This window comes from Zingiber officinale, chromosome 5B (genome assembly GCF_018446385.1).
Source record: "Zingiber officinale cultivar Zhangliang chromosome 5B, Zo_v1.1, whole genome shotgun sequence".
Lineage (NCBI taxonomy): Eukaryota > Viridiplantae > Streptophyta > Magnoliopsida > Zingiberales > Zingiberaceae > Zingiber > Zingiber officinale.
In genome coordinates, this window is record NC_055995.1 from 79,292,934 (window position 1) to 79,309,237 (window position 16,304).

Here is a 16,304-nt window from a genome sequence, read left to right on the forward strand (position 1 = left end):
AGCTGCTTTGTCTAGTGCTATAAACTCGGATTCCATAGTTGACCGAGCAATGCACGTCTGCTTAGTGGATTTCCAAGATACTGCTCCCCCACCGATCGTGAATACATATCCACTAGTGGATTTGGAGTCTTTTGTATCTGATATCCAATTAGCATCACAATATCCCTCCAACACAGCGGGATATTTTCCATAATGTAATCCATAGTTCATAGTATATTTCAAATATCTAAGAACTCGCATCAATGCCTTCCAATGGGCGTCGTTTGGATTACTGGTGAAACGACTCAGCTTGTTGACCGTACAGGCAATATCCGGACGTGTGCAGTTTGTAAGATACATCAAACTGCCTATTATCCGAGAGTATTCCAACTGCGATATGGTCTCACCATGGTTTTTCGCTAAGTGTTGACTTAGATCCATAGGTGTTTTTACAGTAGAAAGATCGTACGCATTGAATCTTTTCAATCGATTCTACATAATAGGATTGTGTTAGAACTATCCCTACGATGTCACGAGAATTTTAATTCCCAATATAACATCCGCTTGACCCATATCTTTCATATCGAAATTTTTGGTCAACATTTTCTTTGTAGTCATGATTACATCATGATTCGCCCATTATTAGCATGTCGTCTACGTATACAGACAATTATATAGCCTTTGGGTGTGTCTTTGACATAAATGCATTTGTCACATTCATTTATTCTGAATTCGTTTGACAGCATTACTTTGTCAAATTTTTCGTGCCATTGTTTAGGCGCTTGCTTAAGTCCGTATAACGACTTAACAAGTCGACACACCTTTTTCTCATTTCTTGGAGCTATGAACCCTTCGGGTTGCTCCATATAAATTTCTTCTTCCAACTCACCATTTAAGAACGCAGTCTTAACATCCATTTGATGTATTTCAAGGTCATACAGTGCTGCAATGGCTATTAGCACTCGTATGGACGTAATCCTTGTCACTGGTGAGTAGGTGTCAAAGTAATTAAGGCCTTCCTCTTGCTTGTACCCTTTGGCTACAAGTCTGGCCTTATACTTGTCAATTGATCCATCAGCTTTATACTTGCGTTTTAGTATCCACTTACAACCTAATGGTTTATTACCAGAAGGAAGGTCTACTAATTCCCAAGTATGATTATTCATGATAGACTCAATCTCACTATTGACAGCTTCTTTCCACATTGGAGCATCGGGACTAAAGAGAGCCTCACTTAATGTTCTTGGTTCCATTTCTGACATGAAAGTCATGTAATCTGGCCCGAACAATTTCTCAACTCTAGCCCGTTTGCTACGACGTGGCTCTTTGTTTTGATCGTCAATAGTTCTTTTATAACAGCTAAGTTCGGTAACGACATTCTCGTTTGAACTTCCGTTGTTATCATTTTCAACATTTCCCTTCTTATTTGGGAATACGTTTTCAAAGAATATTGCATTCCGAGATTCTATGATTGTTCCCACATGAATATCAGGAATGTCTGATTTGTGAACTAGGAAACGATATGCACTACTATTATGGGCATATCCGACAAATACCGCATCGAACGTTTTATGTCCGATCTTTACTTGCTTTGGTTTAGGTACTTCGACCTTTGCCAAGCACCCCCACACTTTCAGGTATTTGTACGATGGCTTGCGGCCTTTCCATAGTTCATAAGGAGTTTTATCACTTTTTTTATGAGGGATTTTGTTGAGAATGTGATTTGCCGATAATATTGCTTCCCCCCACAAGTTTTGAGGTAAGCCTGAATTTATCAACAAGGCATTCATCATCTCTTTTAGTGTCCGATTTTTACGTTCGGCAACACCGTTCGATTGAGATGAGTAAGGTGCCGTTGTTTGATGAATAATGCCAGATTCTGAACAAAATTCATTAAACGGTGCACCATATTCTCCACCTCTATCGCTACGAATTATTTTAATTCGTTTGTCAAGTTGATTTTATAAGTTCTAAATGCCTCTAGGGCTTCGTCTTTACTTCTTAAAAGAAAGACATAACAGAACTTTGTGCAGTCATCGATAAAAGTAATAAAATACTTTTTACCTCCTCTAGTTTGCACAAATTTCAAGTCGCATAGATCACTATGTATTAACTCTAGAGGAGTCGTTGACCTTTCCACCGAATGAAAAGGTAGTTTCGTCATTTTTGCTTCCACGCACACTTCACATTTGTGTGTTCCGTCAACATTGACGTTTGGTAATAAATTTAATTTGACGAGACGTTTAAGAGTATTATTATGCACATGTCCGAGTCGATCATGCCACAAATTAAAACACTCAACAACATAGCTGGAAGCATTTATTTTATTACCATCAATATTTCGGAGTACAGGCATTACAACCATTTTGAATAGACCCTTTTCTAGGTACCCCTTTCCTACGAAGATATTATTCTTCGTAAGTACAAAGTTGTCTGACTGGAACACTAGCCTAAATCCGGCCTTAACTAGTGCCGCTCCAGAAACTAGGTTCTTACTGATGTCGGGAACATGGAGTACATCAATGAGTGTTAGCTCCTTTCCGGACGTCATCTTCAGAACAACTTTTCCGAGTCCGACAATTGGCGACGTCGTGGAATTACCCATATAGAGCTTCCTGCCATTTATCGGAGTATACTTGGAGAACATCGCCTTATCGGAACAGATATGACGAGTTGCTCCAGTATCAATGAACCACTGCTTCGGGTAGGTATCCACCAAGTTGGCTTCAAATACAACCGCAGTGAGATCCAAGTCCTCAAGAGAGGTTGCGACGTGGTTCGCAGCATCCTTTGGCCCCTTGGTTGGCTTCTTCGGGCGTCTGCAGTCCTTGGACAGGTGTCCTGCCTTTCCACAGTTGTAGCAGGATCCCTTGAACTTCTTTGCTTGTGCCTTCTTCTTGAACTGTTTCGGCTTTTTAGCGTTCGGCTCGACCAGGTTGGACATATCGTCTATAGTCCGCTTGGTTCCTCTGCAGTCGGATAACTTTCGATTATCCTCCTCTATTCGTAGCCTCAGGATCAGGTCTTGCAGCCCTATCTCCTTTTGCTTGTGCTTTAGGTAATTCTTGAAATCCTTCCATGACGGAGGGAGCTTCTCAATTACCGCAGCAACTGCGAATGACTCGTTCAGCTTCATTCCTTCGGCGTCCAGATCATGCAGTATTAATTGCATATCTTGGACTTGAGATGAGACGCTCTTTGAGTCCACCATCTTGAAATCCAGAAACCGGCCGACGATGAATTTCTTCAGTCCGGCATTTTCGGTCTTGTATTTCTTCTCAAGCGATTCCCACAAAGATTTCGCTGTCTCCAATGAACAATACACGTTATACAACGTGTTGTCCAAGGCGTTGAGAATGTAGTTGCGACACAGAAAATCTCCGTGCGTCCACGTATCGCAAGCAGCCTTGCTACCGTCCGTAGCGACTAGCGGGTCTTCACGCAAAAACCGTACAAGGTTTAGCGTTGTTAAGTAGAACAACATCTTCTGCTGCCATCTTTTGAAGTCGGCTCCGGTGAATTTCTCCGGCTTTTCTCCGTGCGGAATGGATGTCGGAACGGCGGTCGGAACGGCGGTTGGAACGTCGTTGGTAGCCATATCAGTTTGTACGGAATATCGTTTACGACTGTTGGTTCCGGTAAATTCCGGAGTATGCAAACTGATCGTCGAGGCTAGTGTTCGACACTATCTCCGTAAACGATATTGCTCCGCTACGGTGCTTAACGGATTGTTGCAATTCGTTCCCAAGATACAACGACGACAATCGTCTCGGAATCGTACGTCTCGGAATCGTAGCACTCCAACTTCCGAGACCAGCGAACCTTCTCGTAGGCTTCTTGGACTCTTGAATGCACAAGATGAGTGAGTGAATACTTGAGGAAGAGAAGATTAAGTTGAGTGATTTGATTCCAATCTGGAGGGTTCTATTTATACAGAAGGAAGAGGCTTTAGGGAGGGGTGTGACCTTTGGGTGGATTAATCTGGGCCGTCCGGACTGAAGAGTTATAACCCTTCACATAGCCCCTTTAATCTCATCCATCAGATCTAAGAGTTGTGACCCTCAGATCTATCAGCCATCGGATCTGGATCCATTGATCCGATGCTTCAGATCATGTCTCATCCCAAGCCGTCAGATCGTGACTCATTGTGATCCAACGCTCTAGATCGCATCACAAGCGATCCACCATACTTCTTTGATCAACGTTGATCAACGGCTGCCATCCGTTCGCCCAACCAACTGTCCAGTCATCTCCCTTTGCCCACGAGGATGCCACATAGGCACTGCCATGTCAGGTACTAGCCTGACACGTCACCCGAGTGCCATGTAGGCACTGTAATGTCACCTGGAGCATAAATTTAAGCTCCTCGCGACGATGCAAAGTGCAAAGTGCAAAGTGCAAAGTGCAAAATGCAAAGTGCAAAATGCAAAGTGCGCCTACAAAGCGCCCATTGCGCACGTGGCGGGTGGCGGGCTCACAGGTGCGAGCACCTGCTCGCCCCTGAGCAGAGAGTACCTGGTACTTTTCTGAGTTAACTCCAATAACTCAACATCATTAATAAGTAAGGAATGCACATCGGAAATTTTCGATGTGGGACTATTCTCCCTTGCATTTCCTTAATGAATAACCAACGTTATTTTGGGTCGACTTTGAACATTAATTTCTCATTCACCCTTAATCGGTTTTGAGCAAATTAATAGTCTAAATCTATCTACGCGAAACGTAGATTTCAATTTTGAAGTCAATTACGACTTTCAACAATTGATGGCTTCCGATTTTTCCTCCTCAAAATCGTATTGGTCCATTTAGGCCCCAATATCCAACAGGGTTTAGGCTTTCCAATTAGGTTATAGTATTTGATTTAAAAAAAACATTAAAATAAAATTAATTTAAGTATTTATTGAGTATTGTAATATGTTAAGGGGATATATTAAGGTATTAAAAATTTATATAAGGAAATATTTAATTTTTTAATTGATTTTTTAAATTTAAAATATTAAAAAAAACGAAAAAATAAAAAAAAAACCGAGCGATCTCCTGCGCGCGCGCACAGTCGCGCACTGTGCGAGCGCGCAGGAGATCACTTTTATATATATATATATCACTATTAATAATATAATAATATTATTATTAAACCAAGGGTAATATGGTAAAATATCACATTAGGTTATATACTAAAACCTCCAAACAAATAAGATTTTACTAGATTACCTAAATTGAACCAAATAACCAATGATTATGTTTCATTCTCTAAAATTTTGATTATGTGATTACTTGATAATCACATAATCAAGATTATGTATCGTAACTTGAACCAAATGCGCTATGGTCAACTTGTAAAATGTTAAAAAGATCCAGAAATGCAAATCATCTTACGTTATACAATTAAATTATCCCCCATGTTGTTTAAATGTACCTCTATTATCTGAATCGTCCCTCTAGTATAAAACGCTACCCAACTTCAGAGTTAGGGCATCTCTAATCATTAAATTTCTTCATAATTTTTGTTTTTTAATTTTTAATATGTCATATTAATATAATATCAAATGTAACAAAAATTAGTATTTTACTCATAATCAAAAAACCTCAATATAATTTTTTTAATGATTCCATATTATAAATTACATATTTTATTTATTATTTTTTCTTTTAATATCTCTATATAATTTATACGTAATATTTTAATTAATTCAGATCTTTAATTCAATTTATTTATAATTTTTACTTAATAAATTAATCAACTTATTATTTTAAATTTAATTTAATTTTTAATTTTTATATAATATTTAATTAAAATTTAATTTAATTATAATTATTTATATTTTTTAACTTATGAAATATATTTAGGGCACGTTTGGTTCAAGGTTATCGTTGATAACCTTGGTAGGTTATCAACAAAAACCTTATTTGGTTTAGGTAATGAGTGATTTCTGATAATGAGTGATTCTCGTCACGTCAGCAATTTGGGAATACAACTAGGAATCAGAAAACCTCGAAAGCCTAAGGTTTTCTACGATTCCAGGGTTATCATATTATGTTTTCCAAAATTACCCACCCACCACAAACTTTGACCGCCCCTTTCCGCGAGAACCCTATCCGCGTCCCTTCTCTTCGTCGCTCAATTCCTCTTCTCAGATCTGCATCACAGATGTCGGGCGCCCTCGACATGTCCCTCGACAACATAATCAAATCAAGCAAGAAGACTGCCGGCGACGGACGCGGGCGGGGTCATGAGGCCAGCGGGCCGTCCCGTCGCGCGCCCAATCGAACGGCTAACCGATCCGCCCCTTACTCCTCCGGGAAGGTACGCGCTTTGGGGATTTCCTGCAGCTGCCGGATCTGGGCTTCCTCCTGACCACCCGATCTGATTTAATCTGCGATCCCAGGCTCCCAACTCGGTGTGGCAGCACGACATGTACTCGACGGCGCAAGCAGGCGGTTTTCCTGCTCCGACGACAAGGGCTTCCTCCATAGATACTGGCACCAAGCTGTATATCTTGAATTTAGAATTCGGAGTGTCGAATGAGGACATTAAGGTGCTCTTTTTCACTTTTTAGCATTCGATTTGTAGCGGCTTCACCTGGAAATTTTGCATCTGTTGATTTTCTGCAAAGTATTAGTTTTTTGGCTATCTTGAGCCTAAGGATGAAGAGGAAGCGTCCTTGTGGAGCGAGGCTAATGGAGTGAGGCCTGCAGCATTTAGAAATTCCATGGCATCACTCTCGTTATTGGAGTTCGGAAACAATGGTAGGGAGAAGAGAAGTCACGGGAGAGAAGAGATAAAAATGTTTTCATTCAATTAAATTAATTCAAAAAGTTAAAGGGTAAATTAGTAAATATAAAACTAAGTAATTACATAATCTCAGTTGAACCAAATACCTAATAAGTTATGTTGAATTCTCCATAATCTTGGTTATATGATTATCTGGTAATCACATAACTAAGATTATAGATGATGATTTGAACCAAACACACCCTTAGAAGTATAACTTTGACAATTAAATAAACTATTTAATTATTTAAAATATTAATTTTCCAATGAATAATAGCGGCATCTTCAACAAAAAAAATCAAATTTCCCTCAAACTAAAAATCTTAAAGTTTATTAAGATATCGCTTGATTTATGAGTTTAGGGACGAAGAAATAGATTTATTCTCAAATTTTTTATTTAGTTGATGGGAATGAAATTAAAATTTTAGAATTAAATCTAAAAACTTGAGTATTGATGAAATTCACCTCCTCCCTTAGGTTTTAATGAGAATGGAAATGAGAATTAAGTTTTGACAAAAATACCCTTAATATATTTGTTCATTTTTTTCATATCACTTCTCTCTCCTTGTTCTTTCTCATCATATTTTCTCTCTCCTCATTCTTGTTGGAGCAATCTAGTGACCCTAGGTTTTGATGTTTGGGCAAAGGTTTAAGTTAGGTTTATTGTTGTATTTGATATGCATTGTGAGTGTGCAGGATACAGGTACAACAAGGAAAGTCCAAGGGTGAGTCTTGGCGGTGTAAGTCCAAGCATGTAGTCTTGGCAACATAAGTCCAAGTGTGATATTGGCAAAGGACGAAAGTCCAAGGATGAGTCTTGGCGGTGTAAGTCCAAGCATATAGTCTTGGCAACGTAAGTCCAAGTGTGACTTGGCAATGGATGAAGTCCAGGAGGCGCGACCTCTTGGCAAAGGAAGACCCGACAACAATGATAAGGCCAATGGAAGCTCCAGAAGGCAAGACGTAAAGGATGGGGAGGCATCCGAGGGACGCAAGGCTGATGGAGGAGGCTAGAAGGCTAGGTCTAGGTTGGTCAGGCAGAGACGAGTGCTGAGAGATTGTACTCGGAGTAAAATACTAGAATTAGGATTTACTGTAGCAGTACTGTAGTGTTATTGTAGCAGTACTGTAGCAGTACTGTAGCAGTCGACTGCATGTTTTAGCAGTCGACTGGGGCAGTCGACTGGCAGCGAACAGAATGTGTGAAATCGAGCCGTTGGGGTGTAATGGTCGAATTTCCACAGAGGGCAGTCGACTGCATGTTTTAGCAGTCGACTGGTAGGCGGGGTTTTCAACCCGCGGGCTATAAAACCAAAGCTTGGGAGCTTGGTTTGGACTGACGAAATTAGTGGTGGTTAACCCTAATTAGAGTCTCCAAGTGCCCAAGTGATCTACCGTGCTTGTACGAGGTTGTGGCGAGGTTTCTCCACCCACAAGGAGCTACGCGAGCTAGCCGGAAGTTCTCCGGGGAATCATCCACCGACGGATCGGGATCGTCCACCTTACGGACAGCCGTGGAGTAGGAGCTTTATCTCCGAACCACGTTAAATCAACGTGTTAGGTTTGCTTTCTATTGTTAGTGTTTATCTTGTATTTCCGCTGTGCACACTAACCATTGTAGGAAGCGACGATTTGGGTGAGACGCTATTCACCCCCCCTCTAGCGGACGTCAAGGTCCCAACAATTCTATCATCACACTTTCTCTCTCGTTATACTCTCTCTCCTCATTGTTTTCTTATCACACTTTCTTTCTTTTCATTCTCTCTCATCACATTTTTTTTATCATCACACTTTCTCTTTTCTCGTCCTCTCTCATCATACTTTCTCTCCTATCACACTCTCTTTCCTCATCACATTTTTTCTCTCATCATACTTTATCTTCTCTCTCCCATTTTCTCTTAACACTTTCTCTCTTTTCATTTTCTTCCATCAAACTTTCTCTCTCATCATATTTTCTCTCTCTTCATCCTTTCTCATTATGCTTCTCTCATCTCACGTCCCTCGAGGCGGTCTGGTGGCTAACACATGAGGTGTTGCCACCATGAGGTCTGAGGTTCAACTCTCGGCAAAGCTGAAGTAACTGTTTGCCTTATGTGCTAGTCATTATTCCAAAGGCTAGTAGCTGCCCATGATTTACCTCCTCCATGTTGGCCCTGGGATGGGTTGGTCGGGGTACTGGGGGCAAGCGTATTCTTCTTTTGCCACCCTGCTTTTCTCATCTCACTCTCTTTCCTCATTTTTCTTTATCACACTTTATCTCTCTTCATTCTTTCCCATCACATTTTCTCTTTCATCATTCTTTTTCATTATATTTTTCTCTCACATTCAACTTTCTATCACATATAATTTTTTCTCTTATTTTCCTATAAGGGTAAAAAGGAAAATTTTTATTTATTCCGATATAAAATATTCAACTAACCAAATATTATTTTTAAAAGAGATATTCATGCTCACATCTATTCTCATTTCATAATACTATAATTTCCATTCCGATTTCTAAGAAAGAACCAAATGCCACCTGAAGATTCTTCGTACACTAATGGAGGCTTCTCAGACCTCAGTGATTGCATTCACCTCCAAGCGCGGATTCTTTCGAGCGCTTCTCGCCTCGGAACCATTTCAACGTAGCACCGCCGAGCGGCCAGCTGATCGCCTTTGACCTCGCCCACCCGGTCGTCTACCGAGAACTTGATTTTTTTGGCAGTAAGTAGATACTACCATCCGGAACTCGTTGAGGGTTGGTCGGCCCAAAATGATGTTGTAGGCCGACAGTGCATCCACCATGATGAAGTTCGTAGTCTTGGTTCTCCTCAATGGTTCTTCCCCGAGAGAGATGGCCAGTTAGGCTTGTCCGAGCGATAGCACTTCATTACCCATGAAATCGTAAAGAGGGGTCATCATAGGCAGCAACTCACTTCGATCAATTTGTAATTGATAAAACGCATTCTTGAAGATAATGTTCACCGAATTCCCTGTATCAACAAAAGTTTGGTGAATAGTAATTAGCGATTAGTGCTCGGATGATCAACGCATCGTCATGAGGGATCTCCATTCCCTCCAAGTCGTTGGGGCCGAAGCTGATCTCGAGCCCTTCGGCCTTCTCCCTGTTGTATCCCACCACGTGGATCTCCAGCCCCCGAGCGTACGACTTCCTGGCTTTGTTGGAGTCATCGTCGGTCGCCCCTCCGGTGATCATGTCTATTTCTCCTCGGGATGCGTTGCTTATATTTTATTCTTCCCGAGCGGAGGGTATGTTTCGCTTGGCTGGTCCTCAGTAGGGATCAGTGTCATCCCTCCGCTGCTGATGATGGTGCCGCTCGAACGCCCTTCCTTCGTCCTCTTGCCACCCCGTAGATCGATGTCTTTGTCATTGATCGGGAGAAGGAGATCGGCGACGGTATCCTCTTAGGGCCGGTCGGCTGACGATTGGCGTTAGACCACGATAACCACGTATGTTGTGGGTCGCCGACTGTTGGAAAGAACAGAACATCGACTCCCACACTTTGCCTTTTGCCACCTTTTTCCAATCGAAAGCCACATGCTGCACGGCATGTGTCCTGGTCTCCTAGTGTGGTCGCGCTCCTTCAGCCCTCGGTCCTTTGAGCGGCTAATGGCTACTTGATGGTTGGCTCTCGGTCGACGCCTCTTTTCTTCTGGCCGCTTGAGCTTTTTTTACATTTGTATATTCGTTGCCCTTCTTGAGCACGTGGTCGAAGTCCCTGGACGGCTTCCTGATGAGCGATCGGAAGAAGTCTCCCTCGACGAGCCCCTGAGTGAAGGCGTTCATCATTGTTTCAGATGACACCGAGGGATGTCCATGGCTACTTGATTGGAATGTTGTGTGTAGGCTTGGAGTGTTTCTTTTGATCCTTGCTTCAGGGAGAAGAGGTTGACGCTCGTCTTTTGATAGCGTCGGCTGCTGGTGAAGTGATGTAAGAATGCAGCTCGGAAGTCCTTGAAGCTGCGTATAGATCCGTCCAGCAATCTTTTGATCCAACACTGCACCGATCCGAAGAGGGTAGTGAGAAAAACTCGGTACTTCACTCCATCTGTATACTGGTGCAGCGTGACTTCATTATCGAACCTATCCAGATGATCATCTGGGTTAGTTGATTCGTTGTATGTCCCAAACGCCAACGGGGTATAGTGCCTGGGCAGAGGGTCTTGTAAGATCTCCTCGGAGAACTTCCGATTGATCCGTTCGGGCGACGCGTTGCTTCAGGGCGCCTTGCCTTATCGTGCATCCCGAACGGGAGCATCATCCGAAGATGATCCTCGCTCTTGATTCACCTGGGCTATTTCCGAAAGGGTTTGGAACAAGGCGCGATGAAAGGGGATCGGCGCGGGCGGCGCTTCCCCCTGTGTATTGGTCGACCTTCTATTCTGCCCCCATATCGAGATTTGCTCCGCTCGGTCTTCCTGCCCCGCTCGTCTACCGACTACCAATGTTGCAGGCTGCGACGCTTGCTGATCGGCTAACGCCTGTTGTTGTGGCTACTCGATCATCTTTGTCGCTTGGCTTGCACGAGCATGTCGAGTTCTTCCTGGGTGAGCGCCACGGTGGTTGTTGGTTGGTCCTAGGAAGATCGTATCGGTTCTACTGTACAAAATTTTGTACAAGTGTCGAACCTTTCCTAAACAACCTATTGTGTTCTTTAGAAATTAAATTAGGAATCGCAAACGAAACTTAACATTATTGATTCTAAATATAACTTATCTGTTCTTAATGGTTTACACTTAGATCGCAAGCGGAACTTAACACTATTAATCCAAGTCCGACCTATATTACAAAGTTGATTAAATATTTATTTCTAAAATCGGCTCCCAGGTTAAACATGGCGAGGCACTAGACCTTCTTGGGTATGTGATCATCCACCACTTCTTCGACAAAGCTTTTTATAAAAAATCAATATTTAATTTCCTAAAATAACATTAGGTTTAACCAAAAAGAACAATCGAATCACAAATTCGAAAAATAAAAAAAATATAAACTCGAATCACAAATTCGAAACTCTAGAATCATATGCCTCTTGTGTTTGGAATTCATATAAAGAAAAACTAGTATGATACGGAAAATAATTACTAGTTATACCTTTCTTTGTATGCAACGACCTCTTGACCTTCTACCGTATTCCTCTTCTTATCTCGGACGTCATGTGGGCGACGATCTATCGAGACAAGAACCACCCAAGCTCCTTCTTCTCCAAGCTAGTTTCGGCCACCACAAAAAACTCCAAGAGATGTGAGGTTCATCCATCACCACCAAGCTCCAAGGGATGCTAGAAACAAAGCCTCCTTTCTCTCCTTCTTCTCCAAGCAATATCCGGCCACCTTCCAAGCTCCAAACGATGAAGAGTTTCGGCCAAGGAGAAGAAAGAAAAAGGAGAAAGGAAAACTTAGAAGGGCTGGTCACACCACCAAGGAAGAGAGGGAGGAAAAATAGAATAGAGTTGTTCACCCATGAAGGCTCCTCTACCTTCTCTTTTATAATACTTGGTCTTGACAAATAAGGAAATTTAAATAAAAACTTCCTTAATTCCTTTGTCATGAAAAGAAAATTTTAATTAATTAAAATCAAATTCCTTTTCTTAAATCATATGGTCGGCCACCTCACAATCCCAGTCAAGGAAAGTTTTAACAAGAATTAAAACTTCCTAATTTGTTTCTGAATATTTTAAAATAAAATTTTCTCTAATAATTTATCCCTTCATGGTTGGTTATAAAAGAAAATATATAAATTAAAATTTCTCTATTAAAGCATATGGATGATTTTCAAAAAGGAAAGTTATCTTTAAAATTAAAATCTCCTTAGAATCTATAAATAAGGAAAGATATCAAATCTTTTCTTAATATTTTGTAGAAACTTATAAAAGGAAATATTTAATTTTAAACTATCTTTTTAAATCATGAATATGGTGATAAAAAAGGAAAGTTTTATCAAAATTAAAATCTTCCTTTCAATCTACAAATAAGGAAAGATATCAAATCTTTTCTTAATCTTTTGTAGAAAGCTATAAAAGGAAAGATTTAAATTTTAAACTTTCTTTTAAAACCATGGAATCCACATCAGAAAAATTTTAAAAAATAAAATCCTTTTAATTTTATTGTGGCCGACCACCTAAGCTTGGACTCAAGCTAGGGTCGGCCACCACTTGGTTCATCCAAGGATTAACTTGGCCGGCCCCTTGCTTGGGCTCCAAGCAAGGCTTGGCCGACCACCTTAGGATGGGTATAAAGGAGGGTATAAGTGGGTATAATACTTTATAAATAAGAGGCTACAATAGGGACCGAGAGGAGGAATTGGTTTTGGTCTTCCGATGAAATTAAGCTTCTCGTGTTCGCCCCGAACACCCAACTTAATTTCATCAATAATAATTCATTCCACTAAAGAATTATTATTGAACTACCGCACCAATCCCAAATTACATTTTGGGCTCCTTTTTATTATGAGTGTGTTAGTCTCCCTGTGTTTAAGATGTCGGATGTTTACTAATTAATTGAGTTACTGACAACTCATTTTAATTAATGTCTTAGTCCAAGAGTAGTACCACTCAACCTTATCGTCATGTCGGAATAAGTCCACCTGCAGGGTTTAACATGACAATCCTTATGAGCTCCTCTTTGGGACATTATCAACCTAGATTACTAGGACACAGTTTTCTTCTATAATCAACAACACACACTATAAGTAATATCATTTCCCATTTATCGGACCTTTTGATTTATCGAGCTAAATCTCACCCTTTGATAAGTCAAAGAAATAAATACTAAATATATGTGCTTGTTATTATATTAGGATTAAGAGCACACACTTCCATAATAACTAAGGTCTTGTTCTTTTATTAAGTCAGTATAAAAAGAACTTATCTTAAATAGTCCTACTCAATACACTTAGAGTGTACTAGTGTAATTTATTAGTCAAAATAAACTAATACCTAATTACACTACGACTATTCCAATGGTTTGTTCATTTCTATCTTGTCGTGAGCAACTGTTTATAATTTATAAAGAACTGATAACATGATCTTCTGTGTGTGACACCACACATCATGTTATCTACAATATAAATTAATCGAACAACTACACTAATCATGTATACATTTGACCAATGTGATTCTTATTTCTAAGTAAATATTTACAAAAGCTAGACTTTTAGTATACATTCCAACAGGTGAGTCGTCCAGCATCCTTCATCTTCTCGGCTCGGATGTGGGTGACATTTCTACAGACGGCGCCAAATATGATCCTGTCCAAAACTCGATGAGATTGAATGCTGGAGATGTGACACTCCCACTGACCGCCTGTAGACTCCGATCGAACCTGTAACATAAACTACGTCAATACCGAGCAGGGAAGGGGTCCCCGGCGTTGGCCCTTCGACGCTCAAGTCAGTCACTGACGATGAAGTATAAGGCGGAGCAACAAGAAGACTGTAGCGCAAATAGCATACCTCTGCCGATGCTTGGACACCCCTTTATACAGAGTTCTTGTAGCGCACGTGCACGCTTCCCAAGGCGAGCACGCTTCTTAAAGTTTTCTCTGAAAAGACTTGTCAGTAAAGTGTCCCTGACACAATACTTTAACGGACCGAGCATATCTCTGAAGTGATAGTGGAAGCTTCCGCCATACGATCTTCTGGTTGTCCATGTCCGATGTCGGCGACACCAACTCCCAAAAGGATGTCGATGGATATCAGAAGGAGTGCACTACTAGGCCGAGCGAGTGGGCCGTAAATTCTCGCCGCTCTGGTGTCCCGTCTGGTCGGCCAGAACCTTGCTGCTCCCATGCGTGTGCCCACTCGATCGAAGTTCCACTCTGCCACAATCGAGACCTGCTGCTAGGCCAAGCGGTGTAGCCGCTCGGCCGAAGTTGAACTCTATCCAACTTCAGAGTTAGGACATGCATGCTTCGCCCGACCGAGGATCGGGACCTTCTCCCCTCGGTCAGGGCATGCTTCACCCGATCGACCGATGTTATCTACGCATTAACTACCTTAACTTTGACCTTCACTTTCACTATGACTATGGGATGGAACCGCTCATCATTACCGCATCAATATATTTGAGTGGCTTGTGTGCTTGTACATGAGCAAGTGTCAGTAGCACTCCAGCCATGTCACAGTAAAAATATTTAGTAAACTCTCAAATACCAACAGTTTGAATCCCAATCGTGTTGGACGTGGATCCACTTGCGAATTTATCACATGAGCAAACTAAGAAAAAAGCTACCAAACTTCAGAGTTAGGACATCTCTCATCGTTAAACTTCTTCATAAGTTTTTTTTATATAATTTTTAATATGTCACGATATTACCACATCAAAAATTCAAAAACCTTATTAATTTTTCCATAATAAAAAAAACTCAATACAACTTTTTTATAATCTTACGTTACAAATCATATATTTTTATTTATTATTTTTTCCTTTAATATCTCTATATACCTTTTACTTAATATTTTAATTAATTCAGATCTTTAATTTAATTTATCTATAATTTTTAATTAATAAATTAATCAACTTATTATTTAAATTTAATTTAATTTATAATTTTTATATAATATTTAATTAAAATTTCATTAAATTATAGTTATTTATATTTTTTTAACTTAGTATAACTTTGACAATTAAATAAACTATTTTAATTATTTAAGATATTAATTTTTTAATGAATAATAGCTCCATCTTCAACGAGAAAATCAAATTTCTCTCTAACTAAAAATCTTAAAGCTTATTAAGGTAGTATTTGATTTAGGAGTTTAGAAATGAAGAAATAGATTCATTCTCAAATCTTATATTTGATTGATGAAAATGAAATTAAAATTTTTGAATGAAACATAAAAATTTAAATCTTATATTTGGTTGATGGAAATGAAATTAAAATTTATCATACTTTCTCTCTTCTCATTTTATCATCACTTTCTCTTTAATTATGTCCTTATTCTTTTTCATTATATTTTCTCTCATCACATTCTTTTTTTTAAAAAAAAAAAATTTCATCATACCTTCTCTCTCATCATATTTTCTCTCTTATTATATTTTTTTCTCTCTCTCTTATTATATTTTTTCCTCTCCTCCTCTCATCTCACTATTTTTTCTCATTTTTCCCTATCACACTTGCTCTCTCTTCATTTTTTTCCTATTAAATTTTCTCTTTCATCATTATTTCTTATCATATTTTTCTCTCACATCTATTTTTTTTCTTATTTTACTAATTTAATTCGATAGAAAATATTCAACTAACTAAACATTATTTTTAAAAATAATATTTATACTCAGTACCTATTTTTATTTCATAATACTATCATTCTTTTTTTCCGATTTTTAAGAAATCCAATGCCGCCACCTAAGGGTTTCTTTTTTTTTTTGGGGTTAAGCTAAAGCACGTGCCCAGAACGTGGCGTTGGGAGGCATAGGGGGCATACTCCTAATGAAGGTTACCGATCAATAAGCCTACTAGGGCTCAGCTCCGGTTTGTGTTCTCCCTTGTTTCAACCAAACTATAGATAGTTCTTTCCGAGTCTCATGCAATGGCAACATTCTCCTTTCCCATGTCG

General features: G+C 39.8%; 1 protein-coding gene across 1 annotated transcript; it reads left to right on the plus strand.

The window, feature by feature from the left end:
* The first annotated feature begins 6,127 nt into the window (after positions 1-6,127).
* Positions 6,128-6,782, plus strand: LOC121986768 (THO complex subunit 4A-like). Its single transcript, XM_042540708.1, has 3 exons — positions 6,128-6,283; positions 6,366-6,515; positions 6,600-6,782. The coding sequence occupies exons 1-3, from the start codon at positions 6,128-6,130 to the stop codon at positions 6,780-6,782; spliced, it is 489 nt and encodes a 162-aa protein (XP_042396642.1).
* The last annotated feature ends 9,522 nt before the right edge of the window (positions 6,783-16,304 follow it).

Coding starts and splice junctions, on each gene's coding strand:
- LOC121986768 (XM_042540708.1), top strand. CDS start 6,128: ATGTCGGGCGCCCTCGACATGTCCCTCGACAACATAATCAAATCAAGC. Junction 6,284..6,365: donor CCCCTTACTCCTCCGGGAAG/GTACGCGCTTTG, acceptor CTGCGATCCCAG/GCTCCCAACTCGGTGTGGCA. Junction 6,516..6,599: donor TGTCGAATGAGGACATTAAG/GTGCTCTTTTTC, acceptor GCAAAGTATTAG/TTTTTTGGCTATCTTGAGCC.